This window comes from Tauraco erythrolophus, chromosome 16 (genome assembly GCF_009769465.1).
Source record: "Tauraco erythrolophus isolate bTauEry1 chromosome 16, bTauEry1.pri, whole genome shotgun sequence".
Taxonomy (NCBI): domain Eukaryota; kingdom Metazoa; phylum Chordata; class Aves; order Musophagiformes; family Musophagidae; genus Tauraco; species Tauraco erythrolophus.
The window spans coordinates 18,826,088-18,853,872 of NC_141480.1; the positions used below are offsets into that span (position 1 = coordinate 18,826,088).

Below are 27,785 nucleotides of genomic sequence, written 5' to 3' on the forward strand. Positions count from 1 at the left end.
GAACACGATGGTGGAACGCCGCTGAGGCCGTTCGCTTGGCTCTTTCATGAAGCGGTGCCAGAGGCTGCGTCCCTGCTGCCTTCCCGGCGGAGATGCTCTCCTGGCGACGCTCCCTCTCGTTTCCCCGGCTCAGCGTGTCCCCGAGGTGAAGGAGCACCGAAGCCCGGCTGAGAGCTGGGCACGGGGCAGAGCTGGGCAGCCTGGGCACCTGAGCAGAGACAGGTCTGGGACTGAGCGTGGAGCTGGGTTTTCCATCGACCGGGTCTTGCTGGGCACACACTGTGAATTTCTGAACTACCTGGTTGGATTTAAAGTCCTGTTTCTCTTCTGGGGCTCAGCAAGTATCAATTTCAACCCTTGTGGGGTTTGCTGTGTTTTTTTCCACCTGCATCTGGTCCCACGCAGCCCTTTACAACCCTCCTCGAAACAGGAGGATTATGCCTGGCTTTAGGAGATGATCTGCTGAGATGGAAGTTTCTATGCCCGATATGACAGGGACGGTGCACGCAGATGGGCGGGCGGACAACCACTTACCCCGTGCTTCCCTGGCAGTCCTGCTCTTCCGATTCCATCCAGGGACTCTACTCCAAAGACCATTCACTGAGCATCCTGGTTATCGCCCCCCAGCCCAACGCACCCACTTTGCCCTGGCACTTTCTGCTCCAGCCTTCCCGATGCGACAGACGCTGCCATCAGTTCCTCCTGCAGCCCGGCTGACACAGATGCCGAGCAGCGCCTGGCTCCGACAGCCGGCACAGCTCCGTGGGAACGAGGAAGGAGCCGAGAGCAGCGGTGGAAGCAGATCCACTGAATTAGAACTTTTTCAGTAAACTGCTGCACTATTTAGAGAGGCGTTTTGAAAAGGAGCCGTGCCTTCACAGCAGAACTCGTGGAGAAAGGGGGAAGAGGCTCCATCTCGTTTTCCTCCTGCTATCCCCAAGGAAGCCGAACATCTCCTGCCTGTTACAGGCAACGCACCAGGCATGCTTCCCCAAAGCGGCCGTCCTGAGCTGGGGGAATACACTTTTAGGAAAGGAAAAAGCCACTGCAGCCACGTGGAGATACTCCGCACCTGATGGAAATCTCAGCCTTCCCTCTTCTGTTAAAGCCAGGCAGGAGCTGCGACGCTGGAATCGACCATCCCGCTCCTGTTCGTGTTACTGAACGCCTTATTTCAAGGCAGCCCGACCTGCAGAGCTGTGCCTGGCCCTGACCCGCTGCCACCCGCCGAGGGCACCGCGAGAGGGTGCACGCACCACAAGCGTCGCTCGCTCACCTTTTTTCCTCCAAGAACACGTGCAAAACTTTTCCTACAGACCAGTAATTTATTCCAGAGCTGCAGCGCTGCTGGGGCTACAGGCTTCCTAGAAAGAAATGGAAGAATTCCTTCCTACGTGGAAAATGACAGCGGGCAACAAACCCAAACGCCCTTTCTCCCCGTGCTGACGGACACCTTCCCGGTGATGGGATGGCAGCAGCCAACTCCTCAGGACAGGGCTTGCTCCTTTTTATGAGAGAGGACAGCCCAGTTCCTGCACCTCCTGCCTTCCTGGCAGATTTTTCACAGCACAAAACTGTTCTCGGCATGACATACATCACCTCATCTCACTTCTCCCTCCCCAATTGGATAATTTAGCTTATAATGGAGGAGTTCAGAACAGTGCATTAAAAAATAAAGAACATCTATGACAGATGGCTTTAAACCGTGACAGGGGAAAGCATTCATTCAAGAAATAAGGGCCAACGTGGATCAATGATTCAGGACCCTGGAGGCTACGAGATGATGATGGCCTTTGCCCTGACAGCACTAGGAGCCCAGAACAGAGGCAAGAGCGCGCGAGCGGCAGCAGCGCTGTCCTGGGCTGCCCCTGGCTCTGCCGCAGGAACATCTGGCTGCAGTTCCAGGGAGACAGCAGGAAAAGCTTCCACAGAGGATGGTTTTCAAACTGTTTCACTTAAGGATGTTTCTTTTCAGCAGCTGAAATACCCAACTCGTTTTGCTGGAGAATTGCTCCTCTTTTTCAGACTGCAGTTTCATACAGGGGATCGCTGTCGACGGGAGCAACGGCTGAGGGAAATACAGGACACGAGTCACCTGCAATTGAGTTTTATAAAGGAGATTATTCTCAGGAGATGCTCAGCAAAGTGCTCCCTGCAAACCCCACATACAGGACAGGAGCAGCGTTACACTGCGACGGAACGAAGCACATAGTTTCACACGTAAGACACGTGTGGTTGGACACCTAGATGGCACAAACAGCCCTTGGGAGCAGCAGTTGCTGTGAACACACGTGTCCTTAGCCACGTGTTTCTCAAAGCTTCCAGGGAACCATGCTGGTCACACGATCTGCGAAGCACTTCTCGGCCTGTGACAAATAAGAGCCCTGCCACTCAACAGAACCACACCAAACCCAGGACCTGGACCCACGCACCACTGTAACCACTCCGCCACTTGTGGAAGACCTATAACCACACAACCTCCCAGAGGAAATTCCCCCTGACTGGCATGCTGCACTGAACTCCACTATCTTGCTGTTAAGACCCCCCTGCACACCTGCCTGCCCCACCATGGCACACCAAGCACGCTGCAGGCTGGGCACCTACGGCATGGCCTCTTACCTCCTCCTCCAGCTGCACCAGGCCCCTTCCTCACCTTTTATGCCCAGGCTAAAATACTTCTGAGTTCCATCTTGCTTTACAGTTAGCTCACGCACTACTCTTTAAAGTTTTCCCCCCCTCTCTGCCACTTCAGTGGGCTAGGCTGATTTACTGTGACATGGAAGCTGCTTCCAGTCCTTGCTAGGACTGCTGGGGAGAGCTCAGTGTCTGAAGCAGACAGTCTTGGTCCCTTCCAGTCCACAGCTTAAAGAAAAGTTCACAGAATCAGGACTTGTAGCCTTCCCTAGTAGCTTCTCTTATTTAGGAAACTGTCTAGAACGCCAGAAAAATAAGAATCCTTTCCTCCCTCCTAAATATCTGAGCTGTCAAGATGAAGCGGCTGTAAACTTTGCAGTTTCTTTCCAGTCAATTACAGAGTAACAGAAGGGGAAAAAAAAGAAACAAATATATTGTGGCAAGGAGACTGCACCTCCTTGGAAGACTTGGCTGCTAGAAGTAGCAGCAGGCAACTGCTGCTCCAGGTTCTACAGCCTGTTTCAGAAGTGCCTGAAGGTGAAGTCCCACTGCTGCTGCAGATCACAGCAGGACTTCCCAGCACCTTGTTGGAGCACAGCAGTGATATTCTGAGAAGGGATGCACCCTAATGTGACACCGGATTCCTTCTTTCTGCATGTGAATGAAGCACAAATTCCAGAAAGCTGCTGCCACTACAGCTGGTTGAGTGTTCCCCCTACCCCTCCCTCCGCACCAGAAGCTCTCACAGGCAGTTAACATGATCATGTTCTCCATCAAAGGCCAGGACACCAAGAACTCCATGTTGGACACTTTTCTGCTTTTATTTTAAAAAAATCCAGAATGGATCCAATAACAGTTTTATTATCAAGGAAATTGTTTTACCATAAGCAGAGAACAGACACGGGATGCAGCAGAAGGCTCAGACAAGCAAAGTATTTAACTTCCACGTAGCCTCTTTTGTAAGAAATAATGTTACAGCTGAATTTGAAGTAACCCTTCTCCTTGAGAACAGGGGTAACTAACCTAGCTGCAGATCTGAATGTTCTCCAGTAACATAACCAGCCTTGTCACTGCTGCTCACAGGCCTTATTACCTGCTCACAAGTACTCAGGTCCACAAGGAGGGTCCACACAGGTGTTACTCTTCTCCCAGTTCCAGCAGGACTTCCGTCTCCACCCTTGGATTTAGTGACATGGTTTCCAAACATTGATATCAGATTTAGTACACCATTGTGTCAAGTATCAGAAATAAATGATCAGCAAGTTCCCAGGTGCCTCAGTTGAATACCACGGGGCCAAGCGCCCAACTCCGTCTGGCATGAATTAACTTCCATCAAGTGACAATTTATCTAGCAGACACATCACTAAGTTTATACATTAAAGAATTTTATATATAGAATACTGCAAAAACACAGTAAGTCTGAATTCTGCCCATTGCTGCTCAGGAAGGTCCCTTCTCTCCCAAGCATCAAGAAAATCGACCTCTTCTTCATACTCTAGTCAAGGCAAGACAGAGACTCCTTATTGCTTCTCTTCCTTCTGATCCCCCGGACTTCCAGAACCCTCTCGTTCGGAGGCCATCTGTGAAAGAGTGGGCTTATTAGTTGTAGGAACAACAAAATGCTTCTCCCAGGCATTTTTTCCTAGCTAGCTGCTGAGGTTAGTTCTAGACTGAAGAAACCTTTCCTTCAGTGAAAAGGGTAATTGTTCACTGGAGAATGGAAACAATCTTCCTCTCTGCATGACTGCTGCTAAGAGGGAGGTAACTGTCTTCCCATTATTTACGCTTTCCCAATGGACATAACAAGCTTATGTTGCAGCACTGAACGTTTTCAGTTTGACCACCAGAAAAGCAGCTTTCCACAGGAAGGACAGCTTAGCACCACCGAGGTCACCTGGGCAGAGTGTGCCACTTCCACCCCGAGAGACTTCCCTGGACAGGTGACGTACACGTCTGCCAGGGCTCGAACGGGAAGGAGATTGAGAACAAAATCCCGATGGCCTTACAACTGTAATTTTAGGCAGACTGAACAGGAAGCCTGTTATATAATCAGCCTTAAAAATAAATGCAGATGTTATTTTGATTCTGTAGGCACTCTAAACACCTAGGGGAAAGCCCTGTCCTTACTCTTCCTGATGTGCCTTATTAGGAGCTTCCAGCATGTCTCCATGTAACGCTGTACGGTAACGTAACACGCTGCCTGGGAGGCAGGCTACCTACGGCACCACGGCCAAGACTCCAGACCTCCAGCTCCACCCGACCTTCTACACCTGCCCCTTTGGCAAGTGTCACTCGAAGGGGGCTGCACGAGACTCAGTGCCACCTCCAAGCACAGCTCTTGCCTAAACACGTGCTGTCCCGACTCACCCCTCCCCATCTGAGGGCTGTACAATGGCAATGACCATGAACCTACCTTCTTGTATGCCATTTCAAAGAGTTTCAGAGAAGCCTGCTGCAGGCTGGTTGCTGCCTGCCTGATGTTTTCTCCCGTTTCAGAATCTTTACGAGCCAGAAGTTCTCTCATTTTAGCAATTTCTTCCTTTAATTTGTTGCACTGCAAATAAAGTCACAAAAACCCATGAAGTCTTGCACTTTGTTCACTGAGAATCTCGTTCCTGTCATTTCACCCACCTATTGGCCAGAGCAAAACTACCTTTTTTTTTGGCCAGAAGCCACGGACTCAAGTCTCAAACTGAGCCATACGGTCTGCGGGGACGAGGACTGTGCTCAGTTCCCAACGGGCACCTGTCCACTTCACTAAATGTGCCACAGTTGGCATTAATCGGTCCCCTTGTTTGCAGCCTTGGCAGAGGCGCCAGGGACAGAAAGCCCTGCAGAGACTGAACAGCCCGCCAAGGGTGAGAGCTGCTCTCCCTGGCACACCTCACCAGTGAGGCAGTCACCCCAGGAGCCAGGGTAAAGGGAAAAGAAAGCTGGTTTTCATCTATATTTAAGGCTCTGTCAGAAAGCCAACGAGTAAGGCTGTTCAGCGCCCTCTTTAATCCCTTTGTTGCACGTGGGAGAAGGAGCAGAGAGGCAAACCAAAGCAATGTGGTCTCATCCCAGCCCCTGGAGCCATCTGTCAAACCCTCCGCACGGTCTGGCACTTCCCTGTCAGACTGGCACGCTGCTGGAGAGGCAGGCCTGGAGAAGCGAGGTTACTGGGGGACAGCTGTGCCGGCGGCGCTTGCTCAGCACCAGTCGCAGTCAAAACGTGGGCAGAGCTCGTTCGGTCCCGCGGGAAGGGGAAGGGGATCAATGCCTTCTGTGTCGGGCACCATCCCCACCCACACCACGCAGGCCTTGCTTCTAAGCACTGCTCCTCCCTTTCCCTTGCTATTTCCAAATGACATTACAGGGAACAACAGTCCTTGCAGGGAACAGGGATTTAGGCTCTGTGCTCCTAAATTCCAGCGGTCCTAATTCTAAACACAGAGTCAGCCAATATCCATCCCAGAGAGGGGAGCTGGACTCCAAAACAGCCAGGTCCTGCACGTGGGTCGGGGCAATCCCAAGCACAAGTACAGGCTGGGCAGAGAATGGATTGAGAGCAGCCCTGAGGAAAAGGACTTGGGAGTGCTGGTGGATGAGAAGCTCACCATCAGCCGGCACCGTGCGCTGGCAGCCCAGAAAGCCAACCATGTCCTGGGCTGCATCCAAAGCAGCATGGGCAGCAGGTCGAGGGAGGGGATTCTGCCCCTCTGCTCTGCTCTCGTGAGACCCCTCTGCAGTGCTGCGCTCAGCTCTGGGGTCCCCAACACAAGAAGGACATGGAGCTGTTGGAGTGGGTCCAGAGAAGGCCACAGAGATGCTCCGAGGGCTGGAGCACCTCTGCTCTGGAGATAGGCTGAGAGAGTTGGGGCTGTTCAGCCTGGAGAAGAGAAGGCTCCAGGGTGATCTTATTGCAGCCTTCCAGTACCTAAAGGGGCTACAGGAAAGCTGGAGAGGGGCTTTGGACAGGGGTATGTAGTGACAGGACACGGGGCAATGGCTTTAAACTGGAAGAGAGGAGATTTAGATTAGATATAAGGAAGAAATTTTTCACTCAGAGGGCGGTGAGGCACTGGACCAGGTTGCCCAGAGAAGGTGTAGATGCCCCACATCCCTGGCAGTGTTCAAGGCCAGGTTGGATGAGGCTTTGGGCAACTTGGTGTAGTGGAGGGTGTCCCTGCCCATGGCAGGGGGGTTGAACTAGATGATCTTTGAGGTCCCTTCCAACCCGAACCATTCTGTGATTTAAACTCATCAGAGGCTACTTCCCAATGAACCATCATCTTTGGCTCTCAGAGGCCCTAGGAGCCCTTTTATTCCGCTTTCGAGAGTTGTTAACGTGAAGACTGTGTAATCTGATTCAAACTAGGCTTTTGAAATTCACAACGCAGAAATTAAACTGTCGCTTCGAAGGGTATGAAAAAGCACTCTTTTGATACTAAATATCCACTTCACTCCAAAGATAGAAGAAAAATTGGAGTTCAGTGGGTAAGTAATTTTCATTGCCTCCGAGCTCCCGGGTGCTGTGTTTGTACTGCTGGGCCCACAGCGCTGCGTTGTCTTCGACCCCACTGGTAGGTACTCTACACACTCTCCAGCTTTTGAGCAACACTCTCCTCTCACACAGACAACACTACAGTTCTTATCAAATCATGGCAAGGCCAAGTCAAGGACATAATTCATGCAGAAATCTTTCATTAACAGCTTCCCAGGCTCTTAGATCTTCAGAGATACCAAACTCACACTTTGAAATAGGGTATTTGCTGCTATCAAAGCCGTGTTCTTCTAAGTGCGTCCCATCAGCCACTCATCAAGTGCAGAAACAGAAGTTAATAACTGTGCCATCTTTACCCAGCATGGAAACAGGCACAGAGCTGGTGCCACTGGCCAGAGCCAGCTGCGAGTTATGTGAGAATTTGAGCAAAGACGTAGTAAGGAATCTTACCTCCTTCACTGTTACGGGATGGGCAACGACCTACCTCATCTGCTGGCAGCTGATCCTTGAACTCCTCCATCTTAGACTCTGTATCATGGATGATGCCTTCGGCCATGTTTACAGCTTCCACACGTTCCTGGGTAAGAGAGCTCGTAAGGTTCTACTGCCTGGAGACACGAGTAGCGCACGTATGAACTAGCAGCGGATGTTTTTCCCCAAACTGCCAAAAAGTCCATTCTAGCTCCCACCCAGGGTCCTTCTTAACGGCAAGGGAGGAAGAAATGCAAGGAAACCATTCTAGATGGACTGGGCACCAGAAAGCCCAAACAGGCAGCCTGTGCAAGGCAGTCCTCATGCTTTCACACTCAAACTCACTTCCCTGGAAGTAGAAGCAGCTAATGCAGCGTGACTGTTGGCACGCTGAAAAAGCCAGCAACTGCAGAGAGCCAGCACAGCTCTCTGCTCTGCTCCTCGGGAAAGGAACAGGGCTTTTGGAATATATTCTTAAGCTTCTTCAGCAACAAGGGTGCTAGAGAACCAAAATGCTGTTTTTACGCATCTCCCCTTATTACAAATGCTTGTAAAATCCCAACAGTGGGAAAACACCACTGTGCAAGTTAAGAAATACCAGTTCCTCACATTACTGCTGCAAAGACAACCAACAGGCAACAGAGGAGCAGTAGTCCTGCTGAGATATACTTCAGTCCCAGTGTCAACATGAACTATTTCACCAGCAACGGTCTCTGGGACACTCAGCTCTTTCCATCTGAAAAAAGACTCTATCTGAACAAGGGTGTGACAGTATTCTCAGAAGACTGACTGCTTACAGTGGAGAGCTGATGAAAAATAATTTTGTTTCTACATGATGTTTTCACTCTTTGTGGGATGTCAAAGTTCACAGCAGGATGCCAAGTCCAGCAGAGCGATAACTCTGCTTATGCATTCGTGATACTTCCATGGCAGTAAAACCATGATCAGGAAGGTGTAGTGATCCCTTCACTACTGAGGGTGAGATTTAAAGTGCTGCCTGAGCACCTGAGGTGGGTTTCTACAGACTAGAGAACACCCAGTGGGTAAATTCAGTGTGCTAGTTTCAGCAATGGCTAAACATGCTGGTGCCATACGGCAGAGCAGGCCTTCACTGTGTCTGCTTAAAAATCAATGCTCTATATTTAGTAGCATAACTCATTAGTACTACCCTCATTAAACCAATTAGTTCCATCCATTAATCCTATGAATATCACAGGTTCAGTCACTCAACGATGGCAAGTATCAGTTTTTTCTTGACAAAGTCAGTGAGGCTTTCAAACATCTCTTGATGGCTTTACCTGCGCCGAGCGTAAATGGAATGTAAGGAAGCAAGCAGATATTCAGGTGACTGCACAAGCAAACAGCTCAGGACTACGCAGACAAGAACCTACAGCTCCTTCAAGGTGGGCCCAGTCAACAGCACAGCACAGCAACACCCGGCAGCTACACTACTAGTTGGAAGACACCGCAACGATCACGTTACCTTTCTTCGCCTGTCTTCCTCTGCATATTTCTCTGCATTCTTCACCATGTTCTCAATTTCATCTTTGCTAAGGCCACCAGAAGACTGGATAACAACTGCATGACAGAAGAAGCATTAATAAAAAAACATGCTCTCATCTTTGAGGAGAGTATTGTTTCCCAAACCCTCTCAAAGGCAGCAGCCCTGCTCAAGGACTCCGCACTTGTGAAGACCCCCGTGGGCAGTACAAAGACAGGCAGTCTTTGGAGAGGTGGGGATGCTGCTGGCAAGATGAAAGACAGATCTTAGATCTATAAGCTCCCCACCTCTGCCAGACACTTCCTGCCCAACAGTCTGCAAGTCACTCGGACCATTCTTCAGTTAATTCTCCTGGAAAGTGACTGTGCACACAAAGGCTCCAAACCAAAGGGGCATTCTAGCAGGTTAAAACATAAAACTAAAAAAACAGCAAAAAACCAACAACCAACCAAAAAAAAATCCAAACAGAAAGAACCATTTTAGCAGGGCACAGAGATTCCTTTCACTGTTGGAAAGCTGCCTGGGCTGGTGGCAGGATAAGACAACGTTCCCCACCCAGCTCCTCAGCTGCCCTGAAGTGAACATGGTGTGATTCTATGGGCAGGTTCTTAAAGGTTCCATCCCTTTTTTTTTTCCTTGCATTAATGCCAAAAAGTATAGCCTAGACTTCAGCTAATTTCTGCAGCGCAGCATAATTTCATTGCTAAAGAGAGGACTGATATCCAGGATACCACAAAGTCCAAAAAAAAGGTATCCTAAGATCTTAATTAGAAACAAGTTTTTTTACACAGTACTTGTCAATTGTACAAAACCCTGAACAAAGAAACACACATGTGTGTCCTTTGGAAGCAGGTGGGAGAAGAGCAGTTCAGTTTCACAATTAGGATCACGTCTGCAAACAGGCAGCTCAAAAATTCTGGTCGCCTATTACCAGGAGACATTTATTGAGACCTAGGAGGCTGCCACACATGGAAAATCTACAAGGAAATCACAGTAACAAGCAGCATGTTTTTGGAAGCATTTAAACTAAAAGCCAAGCAGTATGGTGAAGACTATCGTGTACCTCCAAGTTGACAATACAGAGCTGACAACATTTTTAGCTGGAGCATATCTGTGATTGCTCATCAAGCAGTTGCCTCCAAGAAACAACTGAGTGCAGTACAGAGGCTTCCCAGTTAGAGGCACAAGAGATTTATTTTGTATCAGGGGAAGCTACAAATGCTTCAAATTAATTTTCTGAGCCCACAACAGAGCTTTAGAAAACGTCAACTGTGTCGTTAATTACCCCAGAACACTGAGTCTAATGTTTCACTGCACTACAGAGTAAAATATACTGACAGCTTGAAGTCCCCGAGCCTCCTGCCATTTGGAGACGTTTCCAGCCCCAAATGGATGAAAATGAACAAGGTGGTTATGCAAAACACCTGCTGCTTCAAAAATACTTGAATTCCAAGCCCTTTGTAATGAAGTAATTAGAACAGGGCTGATCTGTTCAGCTGTACTTGACACGCCTTGGATCCAACAGAGATCTTCCCACTTCGATTCCGCTGTCGAAAGCCAGCACCTTCACCCAGGCAGGCTCAAACAGACAGCGATCTCTTTGTGTGTCAGCAGCGGGACTTTTACAAGGTGCTGGACCCCAATTTTGGTCCCTTCAGGGTAATGTAGGGCAGAAGGTCACTGCTCCGAGCTCCTCAGTGACACAAGACACCCCTGGAAGCAGCAGGAGCACTGCTCCACAAACAGCGGCGTGCCCAACGCCTCCCTGGGGACTGAGGCACAGTTGACACGCGCAGGAAACTCCAGCAAACAGTTGCACTCTGCTGCAACGCTGCTGGAGCCATCACAGCAGACTGCAAGGCCAAGGAAGGACTGTCACACAGTGCAAAACGACTTGGAATGTGGTAAAACCTTGCCAGTGAGGGCGTCCTTGACCTTGGTATAGGCAGATGCTTCATCACTGCCTCATGTGCAAGGAGAGAACATCCATTGGTGGCAAGCTGTCAGCAGGCTAACAGAAAGGGCAACAGAACACTACGTGTTCATAGCAACTTCACTTCTTTAAAATGAAACTACAGGCAAGTTGTCACTTCCTTTCCCTATTTCGTTCCACAGTAACCCTTTACCCCCCTGTTCCAGAGGATGCACTTAGGTTAAGATGACTTCAATGGCATTTATGCTGCACTGGCAACAGATCATTTGCGTCATCCTTACTCTTAATCAAGCAACATGCTGCACAGTGCCCACTCCTGGACTGCGGGGTGCCCATCAGCACAGCACTCCGTTACCTTTGGAATCTCCCAGTGTCACCCTCAGTGCCCCCAGCGTGCTACAGCACCACCACTGCTCCACACCTTTCCTCCTCATCCCTGGGCAGCATCCCAGAGCAACTTACTTTGCTGTTCGCGCCCGGTGCCTTTATCCTTGGCTGACACGTGAACGATACCGTTAGCATCAATGTCAAAAGTGACCTCAATCTGGGGCACTCCACGCGGCGCCGGAGGAATCCCAACCTGAGAACAAGAAGCGCTTTGCCATTAGCTCCTGCGCGGACACGAGCTCCGCGTACAAGGCTACAGCGGTGGGCACGTTATCTTCATCATCTGTCAGTTGAATCGACCATTCACTAACACTCAGAGCCGAGCCCTCTAAACGTCTGCTGGCATTGCGTGGTGAATTACCAGTATCTAGATTGAACAGGATACAGATTTCTACACAGAAACCACAAGCACTGGCCCCAAGTTTGGTTTGGAGGTGACACAGGTTCTGCTTTACTGCTAAGCAAGCCATTCTTCCCGTCCAGGACATGGCAGGATGCCATCCTTCCTCAGTTCTGGACATGACTGGACTTCACTGAGGGTGGTGAGGCACTGGACCAGGTTGCCAGAGAAGCTGTGGCTGCCCCATCCCTGGAAGCGTTCAAGACCAGGCTGGATGAGGCTTTGGGCAACCTGGTGTAGTGGAGGGTGTCCCTGCCCATGGCAGGGGGGTTGGAACTAGATGATCTTGAATGTCCCTTCCAACCCAAAACATTCTGTGATTCTATGATTCTAAATGCTAGTTGCTACTCTGCCACTGAAAGGCTGCCCCGGAATCAGGCTGTGCCTTCAGAGGCTGCTTTTTTAACTACCAAGAGGGTCAAATGTCTTCTATAAGATGACTCTGCGCAACACTGCCTTCAGTGGTCAACTGAAATGGAGAAGGCTTTGAACTCCTCAAAGAAAGTCAAGTCTAAGGTCATGAAAACTAAGTAGCCAACGTACCAATGTGAACTGGCCGAGAAGTTTGTTGTCACTAGCCATCTCTCTCTCCCCCTGGCATACTTTAATCTCCACTTGAGTTTGTCCATCAGCAGCTGTAGAAAACACCTGGGGAAAAGGGACAACAAGTTACTGGCTACCTGGTGAATTGCAACACGTGAATGGGTGCAGTCACAAACTGACCACACAAAAAGGAAAAGAATAAAAAGAAGCTACTTTGAAGAGAGAAAGAATCATTAAATGCTCATGTTCCCCTGTTCCTCTGACAAAACACCAAGGCACCAAGACTAGCAACAGCCAAGGTGACGGGCATCACATCCTACATGTGCTTGAGGACACGAAAACTGGCACTGCCATGCCAGCAGCATGCCAGTGGCAGCCAGCCACATTACCAGAACATTTCCTCCTGAAGCAGCAGGGCTCCTGCCCAAACCTCACACCCCAGAGAGAATAAGTGTTATCAGCAAGAGCACACACGAGCAGACCCACACACAGCAAAGTGAAAAAAAGTATCACACCCAAGTCTACAAGGGTGTTACAACACAGGATAAAAATAATCCCTTCTGAGGCACGCAGACCAAGAAAGGTGGTCTCAAACGGGTGTGGTGCTCAGTTGCAGAAGGTCTCCACACAATTCTTCAGAATGATGTGTTGACAGTTACATCACGGCACACACACTGCAATGCTGACCAGGCCCAAACATCCTGGGGCATCCTGGCACACATGAATTCAACTTACCTCCCCTCTTGGGCACACTAATAATCAACAGCGATACTCAGTGGCTGACGTTAAACCTGATTTCTATGCTGCTTCCCCTTGACAGACAAGAAGGAGACAAGACTATCTACCAGGATGCCTTCACTGGGTGTTTGAGACCACCACAAAAGACCCACCCATCTAGAGTTAATTCATACCTGGCTCTTCTTCGTTGGTATGGTAGTATTCCTGTTGATGAGCTTCGTGAAGACGCCTCCCAGCGTCTCAATCCCCAAGGAGAGGGGAGTCACATCCAACAGCAGCACATCCGTAACGTCACCAGCTAACACGCCACCTTGAATAGCTGCACCAATAGCAACGGCTTCATCAGGATTAACTGCTTTGCTCGGAGCACGGCCAAACAAATCCTGCACAGTCTGCTGCACCTGAATGGAGAGAAAGCACAGCTCGTATGCAGAGTGAACTAAGGCTCCAGTGCTGCCCAGTGCTGCAGCCACAGGAACACGCCAGCCTTGGCAAAAGGTTTGTATCTTTCTGCTCCTCCTGCCACGTAACCCTGTGGCACGGCAGAAATACTAAGCTTCAGGCTTGTGACTGCTCCCTAACTCCCCATCTTCCAGGCACTGGAAAACGCTCTCGTTTCAGTCTAGACAACCTCTCCTCTGGAGACTTTCTTGCAATCAAGTCTGCCAGCTGCACGGCAGCCTCCATCAGTCCTTTCACGTAGCCCAGCCATGTTCAGGAGGGACCGCTCCGTGCTCAGCAAGCAGGAGTCAAGGACTGCTCCCCAGGAACTTGCACAAGCCAACGCTGCGCAGGACACGGCTGTCAGGGACGGTGCAGCGCGCAGGGAAGGTAAAAAAAGTCCAGAGCAGAAGGACAGTATTTTCAAATTCTTTATTTAATGGGCTGTTGCACCAGAGAAGTCGATCTGCTATCTCAGCAGACACTCTGAGCTTGTTCCCAGCTTTTCACTGCTGTGCCCTGTGGGAAGGACGTGCTCATGATTGCAACAGATTTACTGCTAAAGTGTCCAGACGGGAATGCAACAAGGTGTCTGCACCAGAGCAGGGCTCAGTAGTCCACTCCTCTGCCTCACGAGAGAAGGGTGTGGGAATTCATTCCCACTCACAGCATCCCTCCTCTGAGTACACCCACAAAGCACACGTGGGCACAGGTGAGCGTTACGTGTCCGGAAAACTGTGCCGTAAGCAAATGTCCAACTCCTCCTCGGCACGTAAGCCAAGAGACACTTGCGAGGAGTGTTCATTACAGAGGAGGCCACTTTACGTCTGAGCACGTAATCAGGTGCCAGTCTTGCCCTCTGGAGGCGTATTTTACAGTACAAAAGAAATATGACTTCTCGCCACCCACTGTATGTTTCCTGGAGCACCGGCCATGCCAGCGCTCCAAAGGTGGCACGTTCTCTCTGAGCAGGGCGAAACAAACTCAACAACATACACGGGAGAAGGCTCTGTGCTCCGTGCAACGTGTCAGGCATTGATCCTGGAGCCAGAGCTGTAACTACAGGCACTCAGGAGATCATTATGGAAGCTCAAAGCCACAGATACTGGGAGGTTATAAACAGGGCATATAAAAAAAAAAAAAAAAAAAAATCAATATTTAAGTATCATCTCCCACCCCCAAAGAATACATAATATTTCAGGAAGGGCTTCCCCGCTTCTAGAATTGTTTTTCATCACTTTATGTGCAGCTAACCACACCACCTTCCTTTATCCAGCTGAACAGCCGGGGCTTTGGGAAGGTATTGCCCAGTTACTCCACCTGAGCCTTGGCCAGAGCAAGCAGCTTCTGCTTATCTTGTTGCTCTGGCTGCCCTGCCTGGGTGACCTTCTGCACACACTAGTATCACCTCCAGCCACCAGGCTCATTTAACACTTAGGGAAGAAAAAAAAAACCACCAACAGCCCCACATCAATCCCAAGCAGGACCACGTACAGATCTATTATCCTAGAAAGGACATGCAAGTTACAAATCTTAACAGCAAACAAATAGTCCAAGCCTGACTGATCCCTACGGAAGGAGATTTGGATGATCTCTGTAGAAAAGGACAAGCTGTACCCTTGAGGAGAGCAGTGTACATGCGCGTTCAGCTCTGACTTCAAGGGAACGAAGCAGCAGCCTGCGTTACTGCGAACAAGAACAGTCAATCACCAGCAGACACCACCTTATCTGCAAGACCGTGCATGTCAGCAGAACAAGCTTTGAAGTTACCTGTTGGTGCTTATCACCACAGAACACGAGGGCCAGGTGTTAGGTAACCAGGTTTGGAGCAGCCAGTTAAATATACCTGACAACACCCAGGCTCACACAGGTAGCTGAATACACACAGCCAGCAGGTGACAGAGCCGTTCTGCTTGTGCAGAACTTAGAGCTAGCTGTAAGTGCTCCATGCAGTGGAAGAAATCCACTGGAAGGCAAAGATTACTGATAGGTTATTGTCACTGAAGTGTACCTTTATCACACACTGACGTCCACACCAAGAGACACCACCATGTATCTGAACAATACTGCGTATGTTCGGTCCGCATCAGAGAGTCAAGTGGAATTTTCATCTCCTGATACCTCCCACTTGTCTTTGTGAAGTGCAACTTCAGCTACAGCCCCCAGATCCAAGCTGAGATAATTCAACAGGATGAGAGTCCCTTGCCACTGCTTTCATTTGACTCCTTAGTCTGTCTGCTCTGCTCCTGGGGCACCTCAGCTGCTGGAGCTCTGAAGTTATCAGACCCCAACTTTCCTGCTACAGATCACCCTTAACAGACAGCACTGGGCAGCTGTGCCAGCTTTGCCTGTAACAGGGACTTATCTCATACCTTTGGCATTCTGGTCATGCCACCGACGAGGATGACTTCCCCGATGTCGCTCTTGCTGACTTCAGCATCCTGCATGGCTTTCTGGCACGGTGCTACCGTCCTTTTGATGAGATCAGCTACAATGCCCTCAAACTGCGAGCGGCTCAGCTTCATGTTCAAGTGCTTTGGTCCAGAGGCATCCATGGTAAGGTACGGCAGGTTAATGTCAGTCTGCAGCACAGGAACAGACACAGAGTGAAAAGCAGGAATGGAAAACGAGCTGCATGCAGGTTTTACATCAAGTACAGGCAGAACAGAGCCTGTAAAAGAAACATCTATGTGCCTGTTTGCTCTGCAACCGGGTCTCCAAGAGGCGGCAGGCATTAGGGTTTTATGTTTGACGTTTCCGTCAAGAGATTGGAAAATTATTCCGTTACACATCTTGCGGTCACAACTGTTAAGTTCTAATTTTAGTACTGTACTATTTTGAGGTCTTTTGTTGTTAAGAAAAACAATTTAATTTCTATCGTAGCCAGGAGGTAAGAGCTGAAACATTGGAAGTCACAGCCTTTATCCTCTCCCTTTAGCACGACACAGAAGAAAGCCCATCTTCAGAGCTCAGAAAGACTTTGCCAAACAAATAACATTTCATGTAACATTTTGTAACTCCAGCCTGTTTTCTAAACGCAAATAACTCATGTCGGACAGCCAGTGTGTTGTCACTTAACACAAAGCTCATCAGTGCCAGGGACTATGATCCTCACTTCTCATGGCTACTTGTGAACGATCTTAGAACTTCACATGCTGGATTTTTAAAGCAAATCTTATACTGAAACCATCTTGCTCAAGTGCTGAGTCATGCTGACACCAAAAGACTCTACAAAGCAAAGCAATCAAACACATGAATGCTTTAAGCTCTAGAGATTACGTTTACACAACGCAAACTAAACCCATATTACTGATTAGAGGTGTGCATTCACTTTATAAATAGCAAGGCAAAAAAAATTAGGGGAAAATAAGGCCAAAAGCAAGTTGTTCTCCCTTCACTGTTAAAGAGTTAAGGAATTCAGTTTTTCCTGGTATGAACAGACTGTATTTGCCAACTCTTGAGCTAGTAAAACAGAGCCTGCTATGTCTCTGACAGAACTATGCATCCATTGTGACTGGCCTAAACTCCTTGCTATGAGCTCCCCACTGGCCAACAAAAAGACCACCATCAAAAAAAATATGTTTATTCAGATCCTAGAAATTGGCAGAGTCCCCATTTCAATTACTATATAATTGACCTTAATTTCACTTAGACAAGACTATTACACCCCCCCCCGACTTGCTGCTTGTCCAGCCCCTTATTCAGTAGTGAATAAAGGACATGCTTGAATGCATCAACATACAAAGTGGGTGGTAAAAAGAAAAGGGTTATATGTTGCCCATTGTCTAGACAACTCTTCTATAGGCAAATAAGAAGAGATTCTTTAGAGAAATTATTTCTTGTTATTAGACGAATTAGCTGCTTCAGTGGAACGAGTAGCACCAAGATTTTGGAACTGCTTGCACAAAGCTGCAAGTGCTTCTAGTAGCCCAGCAGTGCTAGCTGCAGCTGGATTCATAGAATCCTAGAATGGTTAGGGTTGGAAGGGACCTTAAAGATCATCTAGTTCCAACCCCCCTGCCATGGGCAGAGAAATCCTCCACTACACCAGGTTGCCCAAAGCCTCATCTAACCTGGCCTTGAACACTTCCAGGGATGGGGCATCCACAACTTTTCTGGGCAATCTGTGCCAGTGCCTCACCACCCTCAAGGTAAAAAATTTCTTTCTTATATCTAATCGAAATCTCCCCTCTTTCAGTTTAAATCCATTGCCCCTGATGCCCATCATACTTCTGAAACACACAGCAAGTTGAGAGGAAGATCACAGCGGCTGCGAGATGAGAAACCAGGGTGCCAGAAGAAAGGCAAAACCCAGCACCTGCTAACATTCTCAGCTTCCGACAACTAATTGTGCTCCTGAACAGTTTACCCTGCTAAAGGTCTTTCTATTAAAGTGATGTCATTTGGTTACACAGAAGCTTGTTCTGCCACAAGAAAAAACAAAAAGCAGCAATTTCAGACAGCTTTGGTAACAAAAATAATGCAAAACTCAGTGTATCAAAATGTTTCACTGGCCTGCTCTGAAACCAGCCACTTACCTGCACAGACGATGAAAGCTCACACTTTGCTTTCTCTGAGGCTTCTCTCACTCTTTGGAGGGCCATGTTGTCTTTAGTCAGGTCAACACCCATCTAAGTGACAAATGACACGGGTTAACAGACTCTCAGCTTCTGCACAGGGATCGTGGAGGTTTTCTTCATTACAGTCCACCTTCCCATCACTCTTGACTATGAAGATGCTTGTACAGACTGATATTGCTGATTTCTCTTACTTCTGGCAAATGTATTTAGCATTTGGAAAACATCTGCTAGCCCTGATTATACAGCAAGTAACCGATTAAAGCTTGAAAAAGCTGCTGCATCACAGAATATAAAGGCAAGAGTGAATTAGCAAAGGAGCTGGAATTACACTGCAGTTTCCTACAGCCAACCCTCTATTGTATGCATCTGTGCTGACACATTGAATCGGACTGCAGATTTTGATTACTGAAAGTAAGCAGACTATGCGTAGGATAGTCCTGCTATGCTAGGGGAAAAAAGGCAAAAGTTTTGCTATTCTGTCTTCCAGGAGAGGAATATTCCACCTCAAGAAAACAAGTGTTAAGAACTGGAAGCAAGGCTAACAGGTGGCTAATACTCTTAAATTTCAACTGTGCCATAGATTACAAACCAAGTCTTAATAATTTAAGAAAACTCCCGTTCTTCTATAGAAGTTAAGAGGGGTTGAAAACCAGTGTAACACAAGACTGAATTCTGACGAGACACCTTACCTCTCTCTTGAACTCTTTAACAATATACTGTAGCAAAGCCTGGTCAAAATCTTCTCCACCTAAGAAAGTGTCGCCATTGGTGGACTTCACCTCGAAGACGCCCTTCTGGATTTCCAAAATGGAAATGTCGAAAGTGCCACCACCCAAGTCGTAGACTGCAATACTAGAAGAACAGATGCAGAAAAACATTACTTTCCAGACAAAGTTGTGTGGCTCAAAAGCCATTCTCCTCAGGAGATGCAGTGTGCAGAATCCACAGCAGGGAAAAGCCTCTCTAAAGATGGCACTAAACAAATTACACAGTGTACACATTCCTTGAGCACTCCGAGTCCACGTGGGAAGTCTCCTCTGCGAGATGTGCTGCATGATGTTTAACCTTGCTCGCTATTTCAGAGAGGGCAGTTCCTCCTCTTTCAAAAAAAAGACACACTCGCATCCAACGACAAGGGCAGGGACACCAGAACCATTATGAAACATGTTTTTCAAAGCATGAGGCTTTCACAGCACTATAATCTACATCAGAAACACAAAATCTGTAACAAAACCCCTGCATTTATATAACCACCCTTGACAGGGACAGAAGGCTGAATGCGGGCAGGGAAGAAGATGCAAGCTGTGGATGCCAGGCATGAAACCTCAGCATACCTCTCATGCTACACTTCAGCACCAACTCTGACAGCCCCTCACCCAGTTGCCCTTAGCTACATCTATCACTGCTCCCAGTAGGTAATATTAAATTTATACTCAGCTCTGATAATTAAGTCATAGCTGCAAGTTACGAACTCCCTTTCTCTAACAAGTATGGCTGGCACAGAACAGAGGTGACATGACGTAGCTCTGACTCACAGCTGCGAATCTACTTTGGCAGAATTCCAAACAATGATTTGAAGAAAGCAGAAAAGGCATTTACAAAGCAAATTACAGCAGGCTTATTTAAGAGAGGCTAGGTGTTACCAACAGGAACTTACACTTTGTCTTCAGACTTGTCCAGACCATAGGCAAGTGCAGCTGCTGTTGGCTCATTAATCACTCTCAAAACATTCAAGCCAGCGATCTGCCCAGCATCTTTTGTAGCCTGAGGAAAAAAGAGGAAGAGATTAGATACAGGATGTAGATTAGATCTAAGGAAGAAATTTTTTACAATGAGGGCGGTGAAACACTGGAACAGGTTGCCCAGAGAAGCTGTGGCTGCCCCATCCCTGGAAGTGTTCAAGGCCAGGTTGGATGGGGCTTTGAGCAACCTGGTGTCCCTGCCCATGGCGGGGAGGTTGGAACTAGATGATCTGTGAGGTCCCTTCCAACCCAAACCGTTCTATAAGAGTGCTACGTACTGAGAGAAACTAAATGCGATTCACAAGCCTGAAAAATCTTATAGCGTGGTGAATACCTGTCTCTGGGAATCGTTGAAGTACGCAGGGACTGTGATCACAGCATTCTTTGCTGAATGTCCCAAGTAATTTTCTGGAGAAAAAAGGAGACAAAACAGAAAGCTATCTTTACAAGATAAGAATAACAACATTATTACCATGTAGTGTGAAATAATTTTCCTGAACTAAGAATAGAAGACAGGCCTGCTGCTCAAGAACCTGCTGCTTTCTGGGAAGATGCAGAGGGAGCTGTGCAGAAATCAAGTCCTTCCACGTAACATGGAACAGCGTAGACTTCTCACAGAACAGCAAAGCACCTCCACAGTTCAACCAGTAACTGGGTGCCACCAGTGAGTGAGGACTCATCTGAGAGCTTAATGTCTCTTTTTAGTGTTCAAGACTGAAGTTGTTTTCAATTTCTTTGGAGTGTTCAACGTGATGCACTTAAAACTCACTCATTTCTGTCCTCTTTAGAGTCTGCTGTAGGTAACATTTATACAGTACCAAAAACGTACGTATACCGTGTCTGCAAGTGTTTGAGACAGCAAGTCACACTCAAAAAAAAAAAAAAAGAGAAGTAAATAAATACAGATTCACATCTGCTAAAACATCAGGATGTGCGTGATGCAGTGAGAAGGCACAGAGAGGAATTACACCTATACGTTAGCCCTGCACAGACCTTACACACTACACTATTCTGTGTTGCTTGCAAAGCTAGATTGTTCTGTCGTTGAGTTATAGCAGCATCCAGGCCAAAAGCCAACAAATCTAGAGGAAACAGACTCCTGCTTAAGCAGGGGAACACCATCCTCAGAGTAGGTCAGATTCACCACATCTAGATGCTCATGCACCACATGCTTGTTTTTTTACCCTTGGGTGGAGTTTTAGTAAACGTCCAGGACCTAACACTAAAAGAAGCTTCAGTAACAACTTTTAGTCCTGCCCTGCAAGCATTTATCACTGTAGGCACAACGTTTACCAAATGAGGCTGTGGAAGGCAGCTACTGACTATTATCTCTTTGCATTATACTCAATTTCCCCAAGAATCGCATTAGGAATTGAAAAGGAGAAAAAAAAGCTTCTCCAGGCCAATGGATATCTTCCCCTAGTGAAGATTTAAAGTCACCACTGGCTGAGAAGCTATTCCTTCAGAGCAAAAATCAGGTCCCTTGAACACTGCCTTTCTTGCTACGTACCCAGCAGCTGAACAAGAACAAAGCCACTCAAAATCCTGGCTGCTCAGCTGCAGCCAGGGAGGCACAAGGAAAAGGAGCTCCCCCTTCTGAGTAATTGTGCGTTCAATTCAATTAAACTGAGTATCAACTCAATTAGCATTCAGTTTTGATAAGAACATGTTTTAAGTGCCCAGAGACCAAGGTAGAGACACTGATCCCCCTTGAGGTTTCCTAATAGCAAATTGCTGCAACGTTCCATGATCTGCCCCACCGAAGGGCCTGCTATACAAGCATCCCCACCGCAAAAAAGTAGCTTTACAGCTGCTGCACTTCCATTTACCACTGCCCAGCACCGAGGTCACAAGTGTGTTCACCCATGGAAAAGACCAAACTGTACCAACCTGCTGTCTCCTTCATCTTCATTAGTACAAAGGCACCGATCTGGCTTGGAGAATAGAGTTTCCCATGCGCCTCTACCCAGGCGTCACCGTTGGAGGCACGGACGATTTTAAATGGAACGTTCTTACTAAAAACCAGAATAATTCCAAACTCAGTTTCTGTATCAGCACACAGCACAAAGCCCCTACAATCAGTATCAGCAGATGAACATGCATGATCGTACAGCTTTGATTCTAAACGTCAAGAATCAAAAAAGTCTTCACTGGTTGACGCTGACCATACTGTACAGCATGTAAAGCTTTTTTCTTCTTCTCTGAAAACCTTACAACAATCAGTAACTAACAGTAAATCACAGCCTGGCCCTCAGAATACAAGCAACGAAACTCTGAGACATGAGGGCGTAACTACTCCATCCAGAAGAGGATTCTATTTCCAACCACAACGCGTCACGTTATACAGCACTGGATTTTACGCATTCCTGCTGGAAGTGGAACTGCCCTCCCCCTCACTCACATATCCTTCTTCACTTCGGAGTCGTCGAAGCGCCGCCCGATGAGTCGCTTGGTGGCGTAGAAGGTGTTGTGCGGGTTGGTCACCGCCTGCCGCTTGGCCGGCATGCCCACCAAGCGCTCGCCGTCGGCCGTGAACGCAACCACCGACGGCGTTGTCCGGGCGCCTTCCGAGTTCTCCAGCACCTGTGGAAAAAAGGTAACAGGATGCCATGGAAAAAATCTCTGAAAACACTGATTTGGACATTCGACGTTGAATTTAATGCAAGACAACAAGGGCGAGTGTAGAGTCTTGCATTTGGGTAAGAACAACCCCATGTACCAGTACAAGTTGGAGACTAAACTGTTGGGGAGCAGCACAGGGGAAAGGGACCTGGGGGTCCTGGTGGACAGCAGGATGACCATGAGCCAGCAATGTGCCCTTGTGGCCAAGAAGGCCAATGGCATCCTGGGGTGTATTTGAAGGGGTGTGGTTAGTAGGTCGAGAGAGGTTCTCCTCCACCTCTACTCTGCCCTGGTGAGGCCGCATCTGGAATATTGTGTCCAGTTCTGGGACCCTCAGTTCAAGAAGGACAAGGAACTGCTTGAGAGAGTCCAGCGCAGGGCCACAAAGATGATGAAGGGAGTGGAGCATCTCCCTTCTGAGGAAAGGCTGAGGGAGCTGGGTCTCTTTAGCTTGGAGAAAAGGAGACTGAGGGGGGACCTCATTAATGTTTATAAATACGGAAAGGATGGAGCCAGGCTCTTCTCACTGGCATCCAATGATAGGACAAGGGGAAATGGATATAAGCTGGAACATAGGAGGTTCCACTTAACATGAGGAAGAACTTCTTCCCAATAAGGGTAACAGAGCACTGGAACAGGCTGCCCAGAGAGGTTGTGGAGTCTCCTTCTCTGGAGATGTTCCAAACCCGCCTGGACACGTTCTTGTGTGATCTGATCTAGGTGGTCCTGCTCTGGCAGGGGGATTGGACTAGATGATCCTTTGAAGTCCCTTCCAATCCCCAACATTCTGTGATTCTGTGATAAGCTGTATTCATTTTTTCCTTACCTTTGCTTGCTTTCCTTCCATAACGGCCACGCAGGAGTTTGTTGTACCCAAATCGATTCCAATAACAGCACCTTTAATCGCTTCTGAGCTGTAAGGCACGTTGTAAGAAAAACAAAATTATTAATAAATGACAATAACCAGATGGCAAAATGACTTTCTTTCCTGAAGGCAGGGCAAAATGATGTTTCACTAGAAGCTGAAGCAAATACACATTGTAATTTGACCTAAGGTGTTCTCTGATTCCTATGCAGGAGTTTAACCTTGTGCCTGTTTTCCATCAGATCACTTATAGGTAAATCCTCGCTCGCTTCAATAAACATATAAAATACTATTTTTCACCAGAATAATCTTTACTTCGTATATTCTCAACACGCCTTAAGATTTTGGTATAAAACCAAGCCACAACTTACTCTGTCCCTACACAGGACTTGCTCTGGGTTACTTTTGATGTTCAAACTTGGTTGAAAACATCCACCTGGAGTCAAAATGCTGATAATAAATCATACTGGTTTATTTATTACTACTTCACACGAAGAGCATAATTCAAAAAGACAACAAATTACTCAACCCATGCAGGCTCCTGGGAGCCAGAGCCAAAGATAACCATCTTTTTGACCCTGAGGAGCAACAAGTTCATTCGATTCTGAGAAACAGAAGTGGTCCTTGCACAAGACAGATGTGAACTCCTTCCTTCTTTCTAGGGAGGACGTATTCCCCTTTCAAGGCTAGGGAGAACTCCTGAGTCAGAGTTTAGCATTACAAACAAAGCCACGTTCTAGGAACATGAAGAAAGCATGCTGAAGGCAGAGAAGGGTCCTGTTCTACCACCTCCTCACTCCCCAAGATGCCAAGTCACCCTCACTCCAGTTCAGGTAACACAAATCAGCAATCTGGAAATGGGCAACCACTCGGTTTCTCTCTACCAACCAGAACTGGGCAGTTTTCCTCACACAAACAGATTTCTCAGTCTGCGTCCTGAATCAGCATCAGCCATAAAACACCTGACTGAGTTGCACAACAAACTGCTGCTCTTCCCATTATCATGCAACAAGAAGAGCAAGCGATTAAAATAAACTTTATCTGTAGTGAAACGGAGCCACTCGTAACCCTCATTTCACGCCAGTGTAAAACAAGTTGTTGCACCAGTGCTTGGAGTACTTTTTTTTGTTTGCTGGGTTGGTTTTTTTCTTTCAGGTTTGGGATTTTTTTTTTTTTTTTTAATCAAACAAATCAATCTCAACAATCCACATTTTGTGGGTGCTGCTGGTGGTCAAAACGGGGAAAGAACAATTCTTAAAGGTCCTCTGAAAAAAAGTTAAGAGATAAAGCAATAGCCTTAGAGAATCTACACATATAGGTTCTAGTTTTCTCTTGTCTTGCTGGTTTCGCTCTGTTACTCCAACAATCATTTCTGGTATCAGGAGGAGAGCAAAGATAAATATTAAACAGCCAAACATAACAAACCCAAAGAAAATGACTTACGCATATTTCCTGCTGGAGGCTGCTCTGAGGACGTTTTGACTGAGACCATTCCAAAACGTCTACAAAATAAAGACATTCCAATTAAGATTCAGTTCTCAACATGACTTGATCTTCAACCCAAGACTTTCAAAAGCAGACAACTTCTGAAGCGACACAGTCCCACTACAACGTTTTAGTTCTAAAATCTTCAGTGTAAACTAAGGAAGGATTTGAGACTGGTGGAAAACCAATCACTACTCCCATTCACCTGGCACAACCCTGACTTTTGTTCCCAGAACGGAGCGATTTCCCTCCTACAAAACAGCCAACAAACACCCTACCAGGCAAAAGGCATTTCAGTAAAATAACTCCGAACCTTCAGCGAACAGCAGCAGATAAACATTAACCCCGTTTCTCAAAGCTTTGTGCACCATCAGCAACCAGCCATCCACTGCATCCCTTCGGGCATTCACAGCCCGTGTTTCGCAGCAACTCTGTCCAGTTTGGGTTTTTTTTTTGCAGCGGCCATAACTTTGCACGTGCAAATGAGTATCTTGGAGAACTCTGGAAGCATTATCCCTTTTCCTGCTCCGGAAACGAGTTTTTAACAAAACCTCCCAACGCAAGCAAGACCGCACCGTGAACGTTTTGCTGATTCCTCAAGGTGCTCGGCCGAGCCGCGCTCCGTGCACGGGTAAGGCTACAAGGGCCAGTACCGTGTCTGGAACTGGGACCAGCGACCAGCACGGAGAGCTGCAGGATCTGGTGTCCCTGCCCGTTCGCACATCGCTTTCCCGTGCCTTTCCCAGCCCCACCTCCGCTGCCGCTTCCACAGGGGGGCGAGGGGGGTTGGAACTAGATGATCTCTGAGATCCCTTCCAACCCAAACCGTTCCGTGATTCAATCTCACGACAAACTTCCTTGGAAACAGCCCCAGGCCTGCGGAACGCGCTCCCGGGGTGCCACCCTCGCCCACCGCCTGCTGCTACGCTCTCGCCGCCATTAACAGTTTTATTTAAAAAAAAAAAAAAATAATAAATTCTCTCCGCACTAGAGCCGGCCCGACGGGCCCGTCCCTGCGGGGCCGGCACTCGCACGCTCACCCTCCCCCCCACCGCTTCTCTCGGCGCCCCCGAGGCCTACCCCCCCCCCCCCCCCCCCGCGCACCTGCGCCATCCCGGGGCCCGCGGGCGCGGGGGCCGCGCGCGGCAGGAGCGAAGGGAGGCGCGCGGCGGCGCGGCGGGCGCTCAGCATGGCGGGCGGCGGCGGAACGGAGCGGCGGAAGGACGAGCGTGCGCGCGGCGCCGCGGCTCTTCTGGAAACCTCCACCCACGTGGGCCGCGGGGGGGGGGCAGAGCGGCGGCAGGACCCCTGACGCGGGCTGTTCCGACGGTCGCCTGATCTTTCCGCTTGCTTTCGGCGCCCCGCCCGGACACCGGCGCCCGGCGAACGGCTGCGCGCTGCCTTTCGGGGCCCGCGAGGGAGGCTGCTACCTCCGCCGATGGGGACTGGGGAGAGAGGCGGGCGCCGAGTCGGCCCGCTGGACACCGGCACAGCCGGGGCAGCGCGGGTCCTCGGCGCAGCCGCGCACTCAAGGTCGGACAGGATAAAGCGCAGGGCGATTGCAGCGGCCTTGCGTCAGGGCGGGCGGCGCGCGTGCGCCGCTGGCTCCCGGCGTGCCGCATGCGCAGCTGCTGTCGCTGCTGTCGCGCATGCGCGGGGCGCGGGAAGCTGCCCGGCGGCGCAGGGGCGGGCGCGCATGCGCAGTGCGGCCGCGAGGGGCTGGGGTGGGGCGGGCCGACACGGGCCCCGGGACGCGGGGCGGGGGCCGCCCCGGAGCGCTCCCTGCCCGCAGGGGCGGGCCCGGGGGGGCCGGGCCGGGCCGGGCCGAGCGTGCACACAGCTCCCGGAGCGCGCAGGGGCCGCTGGCAGCGCGGCCGTGTCGGTTTGGCGCGCAACAGGCCGCTGTCTGCGGCGTCTCCTCGTTTCCCCTCCCAGTCCTCCCAGTCCTGTGCCCGGTTCCCAAAGGCGCGCTCAGCTAAGTGCCTCCGATAGCAGGATGTGGGAGACGGAATTCCCCTGAGACCGTGGGGCGCAAAAGAGTTTCCCATGAGATCATGGAACACAAAAAAACAAGTGCATGGGAACTGCAGGCAATAAGTAACCACAGGTGTGCTGGGCACGGGGCTGGGAACGGCCGGCTTGGGAGGAAGAACAAAAAAGATGTTCTTACAGTAAATAAGGACTGGGACCAAATGCAGGACTGGGACCAAATGCAGCAGGGGGGCTTGTTGCGTGTATATGAGATCGCCAGCTTGGCTCAATAAACGATTTCGCCTGGAGCACTCAGCGGGGTCCGTGCCTTACTCCTGCACAGCAGGAAGCACGGAGCCCGGCGCTGGTGCGCCGTTGACACGCGCTCCCTGCTTCCCAGAAACTGCCTTTCGGTGTGCCGAGGGCTGCTGGGCCGCACGCAGAGCTGCTTCCACCCGGCAGCCGCTCTTCGGAGGAGGCAGCACGGGCCGTGGCTGCCGTTCCCCGCCAGCATGGCGCGTTTGCCATCCGCCTGCGGTACGTGGTGGGGCAGGCACGGCTGGCTGTGGCTGTGGCTGCTCCCTGCTGCCTCAGCGGGTTCGTTCTGCAGCGGCAGCAGCCATCGCTGGGGCAGGGTGGGCAGCAGCCATCGCTGGGGCACGGTAAACACCAGCCAGTATAACCGAGCTGGGATTGGCATCCGCTCCCGGTAACCGTTCAGTCAGACCGTGTCTCCTGATTTCATCCCTCACGCACCTTTGCTTGTGTAAATGCCAATTCCTCGCATGGGCCACCTCCAGTCCAGCGAGGCAGGAGGGAACGTGCAAGTGCCATCCTCCGCCATCACCAGGAAGGGGCAGCAGCCAGCCGTGCTAGCGCTGTTCCAGGCTGCTCCTGTGAATCATAAGCCTGGGAGAACGACAGCTTAATTCACATCCCTGCCAACTGCCAAGTGTTGGCAAGGCTGCAATTAAAACCCTAACGCG

The 27,785-nt window shown here is 49.3% G+C and overlaps 1 protein-coding gene and 1 non-coding gene across 2 annotated transcripts; both read right to left on the reverse strand.

Moving 5' to 3' along the window:
• Window positions 1-3,437: 3,437 nt before the first annotated feature.
• Window positions 3,438-26,019, reverse strand: HSPA9 (heat shock protein family A (Hsp70) member 9). Its single transcript, XM_086621308.1, has 17 exons — window positions 25,933-26,019; window positions 24,787-24,845; window positions 23,305-23,392; window positions 22,258-22,439; window positions 21,747-21,871; window positions 20,191-20,264; window positions 19,772-19,878; window positions 18,804-18,966; window positions 18,073-18,165; window positions 15,907-16,116; window positions 13,267-13,494; window positions 12,356-12,460; window positions 11,488-11,605; window positions 9,075-9,169; window positions 7,605-7,697; window positions 5,048-5,188; window positions 3,438-4,214 (listed from the first exon to the last, which is right to left on the reverse strand). Exons 1-17 carry the CDS (start codon window positions 26,017-26,019, stop codon window positions 4,155-4,157), a joined length of 2,028 nt encoding a protein of 675 aa, XP_086477434.1. The 3' UTR covers window positions 3,438-4,154.
• Window positions 12,957-13,024, reverse strand: LOC147527654 (small nucleolar RNA SNORD63). The gene has a single exon (XR_015222621.1). It is a non-coding gene; the product is annotated as a small nucleolar RNA SNORD63 (small nucleolar RNA).
• Window positions 26,020-27,785: the final 1,766 nt, after the last annotated feature.